At 38.4% G+C, this 14,798-nt stretch overlaps 2 protein-coding genes across 3 annotated transcripts; one reads left to right on the forward strand and one right to left on the reverse strand.

Moving 5' to 3' along the window:
* Positions 1-928: 928 nt before the first annotated feature.
* LOC120000481 (homeobox-leucine zipper protein ATHB-22-like) lies at positions 929-2,583 on the reverse strand. 2 transcript variants are annotated; one of them, XM_038848574.1, is made up of 3 exons: positions 2,086-2,583; positions 1,515-1,837; positions 929-1,435 (listed from the first exon to the last, which is right to left on the reverse strand). In XM_038848574.1, the coding sequence occupies exons 1-3, from the start codon at positions 2,210-2,212 to the stop codon at positions 1,040-1,042; spliced, it is 846 nt and encodes a 281-aa protein (XP_038704502.1). In that variant the 5' UTR covers positions 2,213-2,583; the 3' UTR covers positions 929-1,039. The 2 variants fall into 2 exon arrangements, with proteins under 2 accessions (XP_038704502.1, XP_038704501.1); XM_038848573.1 differs by having other exon boundaries at positions 1,515-1,879.
* A 9,663-nt stretch (positions 2,584-12,246) lies between these two features.
* Positions 12,247-14,011, forward strand: LOC120000860 (putative pentatricopeptide repeat-containing protein At5g40405). The gene has a single exon (XM_038849019.1). The coding sequence runs from the start codon at positions 12,350-12,352 to the stop codon at positions 13,886-13,888; it is 1,539 nt and encodes a 512-aa protein (XP_038704947.1). The 5' UTR covers positions 12,247-12,349; the 3' UTR covers positions 13,889-14,011.
* The last annotated feature ends 787 nt before the right edge of the window (positions 14,012-14,798 follow it).

A 14,798-nucleotide genomic window follows, 5' to 3' on the forward strand; every position in this document is an offset into this window, starting at 1 on the left:
CTTCTTATTAAAGTCGTACAACTGCACATACCATTACTCTTTTCTTCCTCTGTGTTTTTTTACATGTCTACCAAATCAATATATACCGATGAATCCGTTTTTCTTACGCCAAAGATCTTACCATTTCGAAAAAAAAATCTTTTATTCATTGGGACAATAACCCATGGGAAGCTCGCAAAATTCTAGAAATTTGTTTATGATTAGAATAGATGGTTTTATGTCTATTATCAGTTCTTCCCTCGAATGGAGACCGATGGCTCTTGTTCTTGCTCATGACCCAGCTGCTATTTAGATGTTAAAAGCGTCGATCAATATTGCTATATAGAATCCACCGGCGAGAGATTGTGTTGACTGAAAGATGTCATTCTAGTAGAAAGAAAGATCCAATACTTCTATTAGGTTGAACTATTAGGAGAATCAATAATTCACATACTGATCATTTTACATTCCTAAGGAGCACACAAAACACAGACATACTCTTCTCGATGTGGTCGCCCGTTTAGAGGTTACACATTTTAGATGTCTATAATGGATTTAAGGGTTCTACAATTCCCTAGAATCTACAATTATAATCGAATGGTGGAGAAAAAATCAGAAATATTTTAAAAATGAAAAAAATAAAAATGTAATGTGACACACCTCTAAAATCATTTAATTTAAATTATAAACTCTATCACGCCCGGCACACATGTTTTGGCCTTGTGTGTCCATAACTCAAAATAGGTGACCTAACGGCCGCCGCCCGACTAAACATACCAATAGTCACCAGATTCATATGGGCTACTGAGGAGTAAGCAATGATCTTCTTAAGATCGATCTGTCTTAAAGTGGTCAAGGAAGTATATATTATAGCAATCGCGCTTGATCTTAAACGAATTACGAAGCCCTCGAATCTGTCTAGAACACCTTTCTAGGACAAAGACATGAAGCAAAATTTACTTTTTTATTTACCTTGCAAAGCAACCATTTTAGATATATATTTTGATTTATGAGAGATCTTATTTTACATTGCTAACACATGGTATGGTATACATAGAGCTTAATAAGACCAGGTCCAGAATGGCTGATCTTCTACTGGAAACTCAAAACTAAAGGAATTAACAGATGGGTAACCATAACATCCATCTGCAAGTTTTGGAAAGCACGGTAGGACTTGCAAGAAGCTCCTTCCAAGATTATGATGCTCTTCTTCTTGCGAGAAATCCGACTGTTCTGGTTCTAACAATGAAGAATTGTTCCCATCAGTGTAATGAGGACTGTCCGAGTCAAAAACATCACTTCTTGCATCTTCTTGTTTGCAGACTTCCATTGGCACGACATTGGACATAGATTCTAACGCTGAATTTGGGACTACTGGTTTTTCAATTGCATCTTGTGGTTCCAAATGTTCTTTTCCCTTCTCTCTATTGAGCAATGTTTCTTTCAGTGCAAAAACCTGAAAGGAAAAGATGGAATCATTAGTCATCAGCAACGAGGAATCGAAAGTTATAAGGAGCAGGCCACAACCAAGCTACCTCTTGTTTCAAGATTTGTTTCTCCTTGGAAAGACAATCGTAATCGATCTTGAGCTTATCGTAGGAAGATATCAAGGAATCGAAATCCTTTTCGAGCCTTTTGTTCTTGTACCGAGCTCTTCGATTTTGGAACCATATGGTGATTTGGCGAGGCTGCAATCCTAGTCCCTTAGCAAGTTGGACTTTCTTCTCTGGTTCAAGCTTATTTTCTACCTCAAAATTCCTCTCAAGAAACTCAACTTGTGTTGCCGAGAGTCGCCTTTTCTTCCCTGGTGGTTGATTAAACTGCACATCAAGATCCTCATCCGGATTATCCATGGTACCTGATCCTCCAACATTATCAAAATGAATCATTGATGATGGACCTAAACCAATTGAAACAACAAAAATGAGCATCATTACCCACTAAAATGTCAATGAAGCTGATAACAGCGAACATATTAGATAAGAATTTATGTGCAAAATTGTCAACCCTTGTAGTTTTTTTTTTTTTTTTTTTTTCTTCCGGACAATAACCTTAAAATGCTCACCCTGTTTAACCTTAAAAGAGACGAAGAGTTCAGTTCATTACCGTCAAGAGTGGAACGAGCGGGGATCCAAAGGGAGTCGAGAACCTCAGAAGAAGAAGAAGCAGAAATTCTGTCGTTTTGAAGCAAAACAGTGAAGTTAGAACCAGCTGAGACAGTATCACTTGCCATACAAACATACACAATCTCTCAAGTTCAAGTTCCTCTGTTCTGGCTTATAAACAAGTCATGCCTTTCAAAGTTTGTGACGAAAGTAAAATGGTGACAAGGATCGTTACAATGTGGAAAGTTTGCGAGTGATGAAATTGAAAGCACAAAACCTCCATTACTCACAACAAAAAGGCAAAAGAAAAGAAAAGATGAAGAGGAGAGCCTTTGTGTTTGGGAGTTTGAGAAAAACAAGAAAGAAAAGTCTGCTTTTTGAGCAGCAGAGATGAGCTTGAGTGAACTCTGTAAGCGTATGCGAGATAGGAGGATTGGAAGTTGAAAGCTTCAGAGAGATTGTGAGAGATTCTTCTCTGCCACAGTGACAGAGGAACTCATAATTATAAGTTGAATGGTGAAGTGGTATTGGGCCAACAAAGATGTTGTTTTTTGCTGATGTGGCTGTATTGTAAAATGGGTTTTGCTTATGTGGCTGTATTGGGATAAGTGTTTTGCTGATGTGGATGTATTGATATTTGATGTTTTGGTGTAGTTTTGTTGTGGATAATATGGAGGAATGGAATGTTGTTGGGTTGGATGGAAAGAGAAAGTGTGTGGGAAGAAAAAGTGTATAGAAATTTGTGTTTTGCTGATGTGGCTGTATTAGAATACATGTTTGACTTGACTTTTTGTGTAATAGAGGTGGGACCGGGCCAACAAAAATGTTGGCCCAGTAAATTCATTCCCATTGCATTTATCCTAAGGCTTATAAACAAAGTTCTGTCATGGGACCAGGGTGATTAGCTTTTCTTCTTGGAGGGTAGACTGAGATGATGTGCATATACAAGAATACCCTCTTACATCATATAATTATAAAAGAATTCCTTTATATGATAATAAGATGAATATTATTTGCACCATATCAGATTTTTCGACCTCAATCTCACTTGAAGAACGCAAGGGGTACTTTCCCATAATTGGAGGATGACAAGAGGAAAAAAGAGAGTTAAGGGACAATAATGAAATCTGACCAATGATTGAAGGACGAAAAATATCTTTTTACAGCTAATTTTAGGAATTCTCCTATAAGTACTTAAAGTAATGACTTAAAATAAGTACAGTTTTTTTACCATTGATTAAGTGAAATGACTAGTAGGACCCACTATTTTGCATCTCACATGTTTTAAATCAATAGTCAAAAAGCTGTACTTATTTTAAGTCCTTATTTTAAGTATTTATAGGAGAATTCCTCCAGCTAATTTATCATGGAAAATTTTTAAAAGATAAGAAATTTTAAAGATAACCTTAATAAAAGAAAAACAAAAATTCTTCAACCAAGTTCATGAATTTTGTTTTTATGGTAGGTTCCATTTTACAACATTTATTGCATCAAATAAGAAAATAAATTTTTTTTTTGAGAAAATTAGAGATAAGTCTCTCACTTAATAGGCTTTCAAAAGGTCAAATGGTCAATTTTGACTCAAAAAATAATAAAACAATGTAAATTGCACAAGTAAGCCCATCAAATAATAATGCCCACTTAGGAAAAGTCAGGGGTAAAGTCGTAAAAAACAAAGAGAGATAAAACTTAGGTGACAACGAGGCACATATAGAGAGAAAAAAAAAAAACAAAAACAAAAGCAGCCTGTTCAATCAGTCATTATCAAATGGTGGGGAGCGGTTGTAACTTGTATTAACAGAGAGATGATACTCACTATCCCTGTAGGCCCCACAACTCTATTCTTTTAAGAGTTTTAATCAATCAAAACGATTCTCCACTATCTGGGTTCCATAAAATAATGCCCAATTTGTTTTAATTATTGTTTTTTTACTCTGAATGAACGAGTGCGTCAAATGTCAATATTGTTCTAGAAAATCTCATCATAATTTTAATTTCGTTAAATATATGTGAAAAGAAATGATTAATAAGAGCCAATTTGAATCTGGAAAATAAGCCAAATATGTCGCAAAAAACCGTATGTCGCAAAAAACCATGAGGTCATCGATTGACATCAAAATGTGTGTGCAACTAACAGAATCCGTGAGTTCGGTATCGTATCCACAAAGTGTTGTAAAACAAGTTCCCTCACAAACGATGACAGATTATAGAGTAATATAAAGAAGCACTCAAAAAATGAAAGAAGCACTCAAAAAATGTAAGAGAGAAGAAGAATACAGGATTTACGAGGTTCGATAATGTACCTACATCCTCGGGGTTTTGTGGTTGCTTTTCAATATAGGAAATTACTTAGTACATTCGGTTAAGGTTTTTAACCCTTATATATCAGCTATCTAGGTACCCGAAAATATAATTTTATCCCCATATAAAACTAACCAACCCACCCATATCAATAATACCATACCGTACCAAACACCCCCAACCATGCTGATAGTCGCAAACAACTAGTGACCACTTCCTCAAAGCGTTTAGGTAAAATAAAACTTCTAATATGAGCCATTATTTAACAATCGTCACCTTGGCGAATATTCTCTCCTTTCGAAGACTTGCTCACCCTTGAAGCACCTCCACCTAAAGCTCCAACCTCCCTATGATCAACACTGTAAAAGTTGGAGTAAGTCCAAACCATGTTTGAACTTCTCCAATGGTAGCATCTTTGTCAACATATCCGCTACATTCTCCGATGTATGCACCTTTTTCAACAAAAATCTCACTTGAAGATACTAACTCTATGATCTTGTGATACCTCACTGCTATTGCTTTGTACAGGCATGGTACACATGATTCTCTGATAAGTCAATAGCACCCTGACTGTCACAAAATATAGAAGGAGACTGACCCACAAAACCAATTTCTGCCAACAGCCCTTTCAACCATAATTCTTCCTTTGCACCCTCTGTCAATGCCATGTATTTTGCCTCTATTGTAGACAAGGCAACCACACTCTACAAAGTAGACCTCCCACTGATAGGATCACCAGCTAGTGTAAATACATATCCCGAAGTAGACTTTCTACCATCCAAATCACCTACATAGTCCGCGTCTACATACCCAGTAACAGAAGTATGCTCATCAGTTGTACCAAAACAAATCTCATAATCAACCACAGCCTGAAGTGATTAGCTAAAGGAGTAGAAACTGGTTTAGTTTTATCCATGCTAAACCTTTCCAATACTTTCTCAACATAGGTCTTCTGTGAGAGCCATAACTTTTTCTTTAACCTGTCTCTATTAATTTCCATACCAAGGATCTTCTTTGCAGCTCCTCGATCCTTCATATCAAATTCTTTTGCTAATAGAGACTTAAGATCACATACATCTTTCATATCTTTTGCAGCAATCAGCATATCATCAACATAAATCAATAGAAAGATATAAGGACCATTTTGAAGTACCTTGAAATACACGCAGTAATCGAACTCACACCGAGTGAAGCCAATATCCATTATGTACAAATTGAAACGTTTGTACCATTGCCTTGGGGACTGTTTCAACCTGTAGAGAGATTTCTTGAGTTTGCAAACATGACGTTCTTTTCCAACCTCTCTAAACCCCTCTGGCTGTTCCATGAATATTTCTTCATCCAATTCTCCATGCAGAAATGTAGTTTTAATATCCAACTGCTCAAGCTCCCAATCTAGTTGAGCAGTCAAGCTCAACAACACCCTGATAGAAGTATGCCTGACTACTGGAGAGAATACTTCATTGTAGTCAATTCCTTCCTTCTGTGAGTACCCTTTTGCTACTAATTTGGCTTTAAATCTGCAGCCATCTTTTTTGTTGCCCCTTCTTTCTTTTTGTAGACCCATTTACACCCAATCCGCTTCTTTCCCTTTGGAGGTTTCACTAACTCCCAAGTTTGATTTTTATGTAGAGACTCCACCTCTTCCACCATGGCCTCCATCCATTTTTCCTTTTCTGAACTCGAAATGGCTTCCTTGAAAGTGCTGTGCCCAAGCTGTGCCCAAGCTGTTGCTACTGTTGAACTCCATCTAACTCTGAATCATCATCATTATTTTATGGTCTTGTTAAAGATTGAGCTATTTTGGGGGGACAGTCTAGCTCAATTTCAACCTTCGAACTATCAGATGCATCCTTCTGATGTGATCCCTTGTTCTTTAACATAGCCTTTTCATCAAAGACTACATCCCTGCTAACTATCATCTTTGGCGCCTTTGGATCCCATAGTCTATATCATTTTACCCCCTTTCCATAGCTAACAAAGATGCATTTTCTAGACTTTGGATCCAACTTCGATCTTTCATCACTAGGATTGTGTGCATAAGCTGGACAACCAAAAATTATAAGGCCTGAATAATCAACATCATTACCTGTCCAAACTTCCTCTACAGTCTTCCCCTCTAACCGAGTTAAGGTGATCTGTTGACGATGTAGCAGGCTACATTGACTGCTTCTGCCCAAAACTGCTTGGGTAAATCAGCTTGTATCCTTATCGATCTAGCCCTCTCCATGAGTGTACAGTTCATCCTTTCTGCAACCCCATTCTGTTGAGGCGTCTTAAGAATTGAAAAATTCCTTTCAATTCCTTCTTTTTTGTAGCAATCATCAAACTCACCTGATGTGTACTTGCCACCATTATCATATCTCAAGCACTTCACCTGATTCCCTGTCCATTTTTCAACCTTGACTTTCCACTTCTTGAACCTTGAGAATACCTCTTATTTTCCTTCATGAAAAATACCCAGACTTTTTGGGATAAATCATCAATAAATGCCACAAGTATCTAGCTCCACCTTTCGCCGGTACCTGTGCTGGACCCCAAACATCTAAATGAATATACTCTAGAATATCATTGCTCCTATGTGCGGATAGCTTGAATTGAACTTTATTCTGATTCCCGTATGCACAAAATTCACAAAAATCTAACTTGCACTGTTTCACTCCATCCAGCAGCTTCCTCTTGTGGAGTTCCCTCATACTTACTCACTAATATGACCTAGCCGCATATTCCATAAGTAGAGGTATATGTACCTGATTCATCTGAAGAGACTGTAGAAGCATCACCTACAATTGTACTCCCAATCAATTTGTACAAATTGTTCTCAATCCGCTTCCCTTTCAAAATCATCAAAGCGCCTTTGGAAACCTTAAGAATCCCGTTGCCCGAAGATGATGACAAACCGTAGTAGGACTCCTGAGTACGATCTTTTCTATAGACTTCCATTGAGCATTATGTAACGAGGTGCTTTTCGTTGTAAGGCTCTAGCTTCACTTTTTTCTGAGGGTAATTTTGCATCTTATAGATATTGAATGAATGGAATCCTCCAATCATCATCATCCATTGTTATAGCGAACGAATGCTCCGAAATAACATCTTCGTTGCTAGTTGGTGCTTCCAAATAAACCAATGGAATGTTTTGATTTACCTATGTTGAAATCGTGGAACCTAAATTTGCCAAGGCATCAGCTTCTTGATTTTCCTCGCGCGGGACTTGGTTAATATGAAATTCTAAAAAAACAAGCTTCATATGTTGCACTAATTCCAAGTAAGCAGTCATTCGTTTCCCGTTTGTTTGATAATTTCTATTAAGTTGATTAACAATCAACTGAGAATCTGAAACGACATGAAGCCGATTGACACCTGTTCGTTATGCAAATTTCAACCCTTCAATTAATGCTTCATATTCTGTTTCATTGTTTGAGCATGAAATCCACAATGCACAGCTTGTCGGAAATTATGTCCTTGTGGTGATGTTAATACGATGCCTAGCCCACCGCCCTTTATATTGCTAGATCCATCGACAAATAATTTCCAAATTGCATCATCGTCTTTGTCGAGTCTTTGAGATTATTTTGAGCGTCGTCTATCATTCCTTGGCTAAACTCGGCGACAAAATCTGTCAAAACTTGAGCTTTAATTGCAATCCGTAGTTGAAATATAATGTCGTGCTCTGTTAGTTCAATTGCCCACTTTGTCAAACGTCCAGATAATTTAGGTTTGTGTAGAACTGTTTTGATCGAGAAGCTCGTTATAACTGTGATTGAGTGACTATGAAAACAAGAACGAAGCTTCCTTGCTGCCGTGATGAGTGTCAGCTCTAGTTTCTCCATAAGAGGATACCTTGTTTCCGCATCCAATAAACTTCTGTTGACGTAATATATTGTGTACTGTCGGCCTTCTTCTTCTCTTAGCAGTACTGCACTTATTGCAAATTCAGAAACTGCTAGGTAAAGGAAAAGAATCTCACCGAACTTTGGCTTTGCAAGTATTAGAGGACTGGTGAGGTACTCCTTCAACTTCTTTAATGCTATTTCACATTCTTCTGTCCATTGAAAATTGGTTGATTTCTTCAAAGCCGAAAACAAATGATGACACCTTTCTGAAGATTTGGAGATGAATCATTTTAAAGCTATGATTTTTCTAGCCAATCGTTGTACGTCTCGTATGTTGGTAAGAGAAAGAATATTTACAATTGCCTAAATCTAGTCTGGATTAGCTTCAACTTCTCTTTGTGTGACGATGAATCCCAAGAATTTACCTGCGACTCCAAAAACGCATTTAAGTGGATTTAACTTCATCTGGTGTGTGTCCAAGATGTCAAATGCTTGTTTGAGATGATCGATATGCTCATCTACTTTTAATGTCTTGACCAACATATCGTCTATATATACCTCCATCATCTTTCCAAGCAAATTCACAAGCATACGATTTACAAGACACTGGTAAGTTGCTCCTGCATTCTTTAATCCAAATGGCATTACTTTGTAACAGTAAGTTCCTCGCTTAGTTATGAATGTCGTTTATGTCGTTTTCTCCTAATCTTCTGGGTGCATCAATATTTGATTATACCCTGAGAAAGCGTCCATAAAGCTAAGTAATTCATGACAGCCGTTGCATCTACTAGTATATCGATGTGTGTGAGTCGAAATGAATCTTTGGGGTAAGCTTTATTCAAATCGGTGAAATTGATACAAACTCGCCACTTTCCTTTTTTCTTTTTTACCACTACCACGTTCGCCAACCAATTAGGATATTGAACTTCTCATACAAAACCAATATCTATCAACTTTTGCACCTCATCATTAATGACTTTGTTTCTTTTGGGAGCGAACCTTCGTCTTTTTTGCCTTACTGGTGGATAATATGGATCAACTTGTAGTTGGTGTGTAATGATCTTCGGATTGATCCCGACCATATCTGCATGCGTCCAGGCGAAGGTATGTTTATGATCTTTCAAAAATTGAAACTAATTTCTCGCAGAGTTGAGGATCCAAATATACTCCAATTTGAATTTTCTGCTCTGGATAGTCAAAATTAACAATGACTTCTTCTATTTCTTTTTTAGCCGGCTCCTCTTGGTTTCTTAGGATTAGTTGTTGCTGTAATTACTATAAGGATTTAGATTTCTTTTTAAGGGCTTGCTTAAAGCAATTCCTAGCTTGACGTTGATCACCATAAATCTCCTGGATTCCATCTTTGGTTGGGAATCGGATCACTTGATGGTACATGGATGGTACCGCTCGCATTGCGTGAATCTAAGGTCGTCTAAGTATGGCATTGTATGAGGATTGGCAATCCAAAACATTGAATCCTATCTGAAGATTTATTCCCTTTGCATACACTTGTAATGGAATTGAACCGATCATATACTGTTGTTCTCCACTAAAGCCGATGAGAGGAATGCGGCCTTTGATTATATCGGCTTCCGTTAAACCCATAGCTTGGAGGGTGGACATGAATAGCAAATTCGCCGAACTACCATCGTCGATCATGATTCTTTTGAGTTCGCAATTGGCAATTTGCAAAGTGATTACGAGTGCATCATCATGCGGATTAAATAGCGTAGTCATTTCATCATTTGTAAAGCTGATGACTTGTCTCGTAATTTGAACCATTGGCTTTTCCTACCAAACACCAGAATTAACAGTCTGTTTTGTATGTTTCTTCGCAGATGAATGTGTGATGCCACTAATTTCAAACCCCCCAATTATTACATGGATTGTCTTCTCTGGAACGGCCGGTCCATGCTCTTTTTGTCGCTTCTCTGCTTGTGCCATCGTTGCTTTCCCCTTTTCAGACAATAAGTCCCGAAGATAACCTTTCTTCAATAACTGACTTACCTCTTTCTTGAGTGTAAGAAAATCCTTAGCTGTGAGCCCATAATCATTATGGAATTCACACCACTTGGTAGCGTCCCTTTGATCGATCGGCTTGCAGATTTTGTCGGGCGATCATACAACATCCCTGATTTTCTTTAGAATTGGACAAACTTCTCCAGGAGGTATCACCAAATTATATTATGGTGAACGTGGCTTCTTTGATGTTGGATCCATAGGTTTAGGATCCTTTCGATTATATCATGAAGAATCTGAGCGTACATATCAGAAAGAATCTGAAGTTGGTGGTTTTGTTTCGGCCTTCTTTGACTGTTCTAAGGGCCGATCTGGGAGCCTTCCTCTATCTTCTTTCCATTTGATTTGAACACTTGCTCTTGCTTGGACCTCCTGAAAAGTCTTACACGGATATCAAGTAAGCTTTCCATATAGTTTACCTCAAGGAAGAAATGTCATGCGAAATGCATTAACAACAATCTCATCTAAGCAGCCTGGAATTTCGAGCTTTTCCTTATTGAACCTTGCCAAGAATGTTCGTAGAGGTTCTCCTGTCTTTTGTCGTAATCGATATAAATCATCTGAAGTTGGGATTATTTTCCTACTGCTTGCAAATTGCTCTACAAAGGCATCGGCTAACTACGTGAATGAAGCAATTTGTCCTTCGGGAAGCCCAAGGTACCACTTTAATGGTGGCCCAACCAAAGTTGAACTAAATCCACGACACATACACGCTTCATGTTTGTTGAAAGGATATGATACCAAAGTTAATCGTTGATTATATTGATCCACATGGTCTTTTGGATCAGTGGTCCTATCATACGGTTTGAGGTGTGGGATAACGAACTTCTTTGGTACCTCTTCCATAGCAATAGCATAAACGAATGGAGATTTGAGGAAAGTGTGATTTTTCTTCAAGGGAGGTGGCATGCCTGGGATTCTGAAAAATGCAGATTCCATTTCCTCCAATCTTTTATCCACACTTTGTTGAGTTATCCCTGGCAGTATAGTGGCTATATTCGATTGTCCATCAATTGTAGGAATAGTTGATGAAGTCAACACAAAAAATAAAGGTGCCATTGATTGCATTGTTGGCCTCAAAAATTGCATCGAAGACGACGCCAATGAAGTCCCAGTTTGTGGTACGAATCCTGGCAAAAAAGAACTTGCACCAGGAATTCGTGTTGTTTACCTTTCATTCTGAATAGTTGTACTTGGTATAGCACTAGTAACATGAGAATTCGACAGTTGATCCACACACTCCAGCAGCAACTGATTCTTTGCACGAACATTTGAATTCTCTTGTTCCAATTGTTGGATTTTTATTGCTTGAGCATCTTTGAAAGCGTTGAATTCTTTCTCGTTCTCCTCGAAGCGTTGGATCGAAGCGTTGGATCAAAGCTTTCATCCTTTCATTCATAGCATCATTTTGTGAACTTTCTGGACTCGTCATTTCGAATTGATTATCTCGCCCCCTATCTGGCGCACCAAATTGTTGATGCAATAATTCGACAACCGAATTGTTTGTGAATAGTTTGGAGAAAGTAAAACATGACAGAAAGGTTTACATGGTTTGGCGTTGTGCCTAGGTCCATGATACAGAACTATCGGATGTTCTTTATATATTGTTCTGGTTACAAAAAGTACATGAATCCAATATAGAGTAGTAAATCTGATTCTTCCCCCCTTCTCCGTTGCTCATGGCTTCTTTTTATACTTGTCTTGCGCAGTTATCAGTAGTTTGCAACGGTTGGAGAAGTTGATAGCAGTTGACGAAATTTCCTGTCAATTTCAAACATAACCATTGGTGTGGAACTGCCTTATCTTCGGCTTCGTCCTTCGGTGGTCTGATCGGCCTTTCATATTTGTATCGGCTTTGTATTGCCTTGTTTGACCAAGTCCTTTTGGACTATATGTTTTGGTCTCAAATATGTTGAGCTTTGTTGAACTTGTGTCTGTGGACTTATGTTTTGGTCTGACCCATTAATATTTGGATTGGGTTTAACTTAACCCATATAATCGAGTGGGGTTGCACTTGACCCCTACAATTGCCTATTAGAGTTTTTGGGTCTAGATGGAAGGCTTTGGAGCAAATGGTGCAAACCTAAAGTTTGCCACCTCTGATTTCTGGTAATGCGTTCCTCACGATGCACAATCGCAAAGCATCCAATCATTTCTCTAGTAAAAGCGTCCACCACTCTCAGAGAGCTTAAGCAAATCCACTCTCACTTGTTATCTACTGGCACTTTACACGACCCTCGCATTCTAGGCGAATTCATAGCCACTATTGCCCTCCACAATCAAAAGAATCTTGACTATTCCGAGCAAATCGTTAACCATTGCGAAAACCCAACTCTCTTCACTTTAAATTCCCTGATCAGAGCCCATTCTAAAGGCTCAACTCCTCCAAAGAGCTTCCATTTCTATAACAGAATCCTCTGGTCTGCTAATAACCTTTCACCTGATAACTACACTTTCAATTTCTTGGTCCACGCGTGTGCGCAGCTTTCAGCGAGAACGATTGGATTGACAGTCCATGGTGCAGTGCTTAAACATGGATTTGAAAATGATCCGCATGTTCAAAGTGCGTTGATTTACATGTACGCTGAATTGGGTTGTCTGCGTGATTGTCACCAAGTGTTCGATGAAATTCCTGAGCCAGATTTGGTGTGCCAGACTACAATGGTGAGCGCTTGTGCGAGATGCGGGGATGTGTCTTTTGCAAGAGAGTTGTTCGATGTGATGTCTGAAAGGGACCATATCACATGGAATGCAATGATTGCGGGGTATGTGCAATGTGGTAAATCGAAGGAGGCTTTAAATTTGTTTTGCGCGATGCAAACACAAGGCGTCAAAGTAAGTGAGGTTTCTATGGTTTCAGTGTTATCTGCATGCTCCCACTTAGGTGCACTAGATCAGGGGAGATGGGCACATGCTTATATAGAGAGCAACAAGCTTCCAATCACCGCTACATTAGGAACAGCACTGATTGATATGTATGCTAAATGTGGGAATGTTAATAAATCAATGGGAATTTTTTGGGGGATGAAAGAAAAGAATGTATACACATGGAGCACTGCAATTAACGCGTTAGCCATGAATGGGGATGGGCATAAGTGCCTTGAGCTCTTTTCCCTTATGAAAAAAGATGGGGTGCAGCCCAATGAAGTCACATTTGTGTCAATTTTAAGGGCTTGTAGTGTAGTTGGACTGGTTGAAGAAGGTGAAGAGCATTTTGAATCAATTAAAAAAGTATACGGGATTGAGCCTAAGCTGGAACATTATGGGTGTATGGTTGATCTGTATGGCCGAGCTGGGCGATTAAATGAAGCCGTAAGTTTCATCAATAACATGGCAGTTAAGCCGCATGCTGGTGCTTGGGGAGCTTTGCTTAGTGCGTGCAGAATGTATAAAAACATGGAATTGGGCGAACTTGCTTCAAGAAAGCTAATAGCATTAGAGGCCAAAAATCATCATGCTTATGTTCTCTTGTCAAATATATATGCTGATTCCAATAACTGGGATAAGGCAAATTATGTGCGACGGATTATGAAGTCTAGAGGTGTAAGGAAAGAGCCTGGTTGTAGTGCAATAGAGGTTGATGGTGAAGTTCACGAGTTCTTTGTTGGGGATAACTCTCACCCTAGGTATGGTGATGTTGATATTGTGTAAAAACTGGCTTTAGACGATTATAGTTAATGATAATTCTAAGATTCATAATTGCTTTATGATTAATAGCATGTATTTACCGTTATTTATATGAACTAGGTGGCATGCCCACGCGAATTTAGTGAACGTTCTCAGATTTCGCTTATGATTTTGATGTAATGTAGCATGTGAACTGTGAATAGAAGCATATGTAATTGTAATTGCACAGCTTTTTAGGCTTCAATTATATTTATATCACATTCATAGTTTGAATATTTGTTGGCGTTGAGCAACTCACGAAGTATTCTAAAATTGTGCGCATAGTATCATTGGAATGTCGAAGGATGATCGTTCTTGCATGTTGCTCGGTGTAGATTTGACGTAGGACGCTGAGTTCTTTGTGCTAAAGTCAAGCATATTCGGCTTGGAGTTGTTCTTTCTATTGTTAGTTTGTTACACTAAAAAGGCATCTAGGTAAAATTGATCTTGTATCGTCTGTTCCAGGTAACCCTCATCATCATTTCAGACCCTATATTCCCCTCAACACCCATAATAAAACCAATCACTGATGTTGTTACTTCATTGCATTAGGAGAAGTGGACATGAAAATGAGATAAAACCTTCACATTTTTTCTTTCAAAATTGCTAGCAGAAGTGATCTACACCAATTTCCGGTTTCTTATGGCATTCTAATCTTTGATGGACGTATCTTTATGAGAGGGTTTATTTTCAAGCATGATGCGCGCAGGGATGAAAATAGTTTACACAGTTTACTTCTGCCAACGAAGCCCATCCCATCTTTTCCAATAATAGTTTTCGATTTGACATGGGGAAGGCATTTTCCCCCACCACAAAAGGGGCAGGAGATCTATAACGAGAGTAAACGCCAATTCTTTTTTTTGCATTTTCATTATTCATGCTTCGTCGAAATTTT

Source organism: Tripterygium wilfordii, chromosome 6, assembly GCF_013401445.1.
Source record: "Tripterygium wilfordii isolate XIE 37 chromosome 6, ASM1340144v1, whole genome shotgun sequence".
NCBI classification, from domain to species: domain Eukaryota; kingdom Viridiplantae; phylum Streptophyta; class Magnoliopsida; order Celastrales; family Celastraceae; genus Tripterygium; species Tripterygium wilfordii.

Excerpts from the sequence above, each read along its gene's own strand:
- LOC120000860 (XM_038849019.1), top strand. The coding sequence starts at position 12,350 with ATGCGTTCCTCACGATGCACAATCGCAAAGCATCCAATCATTTCTCTA.
- LOC120000481 (XM_038848573.1), bottom strand. The coding sequence starts at position 2,212 with ATGGCAAGTGATACTGTCTCAGCTGGTTCTAACTTCACTGTTTTGCTT. Across the intron at positions 1,880-2,085 it reads CGCTCGTTCCACTCTTGACG|GTCCATCATCAATGATTCAT; the intron begins GTAATGAACTGA and ends CAATTGGTTTAG. Across the intron at positions 1,436-1,514 it reads AACAAATCTTGAAACAAGAG|GTTTTTGCACTGAAAGAAAC; the intron begins GTAGCTTGGTTG and ends TTTTCCTTTCAG.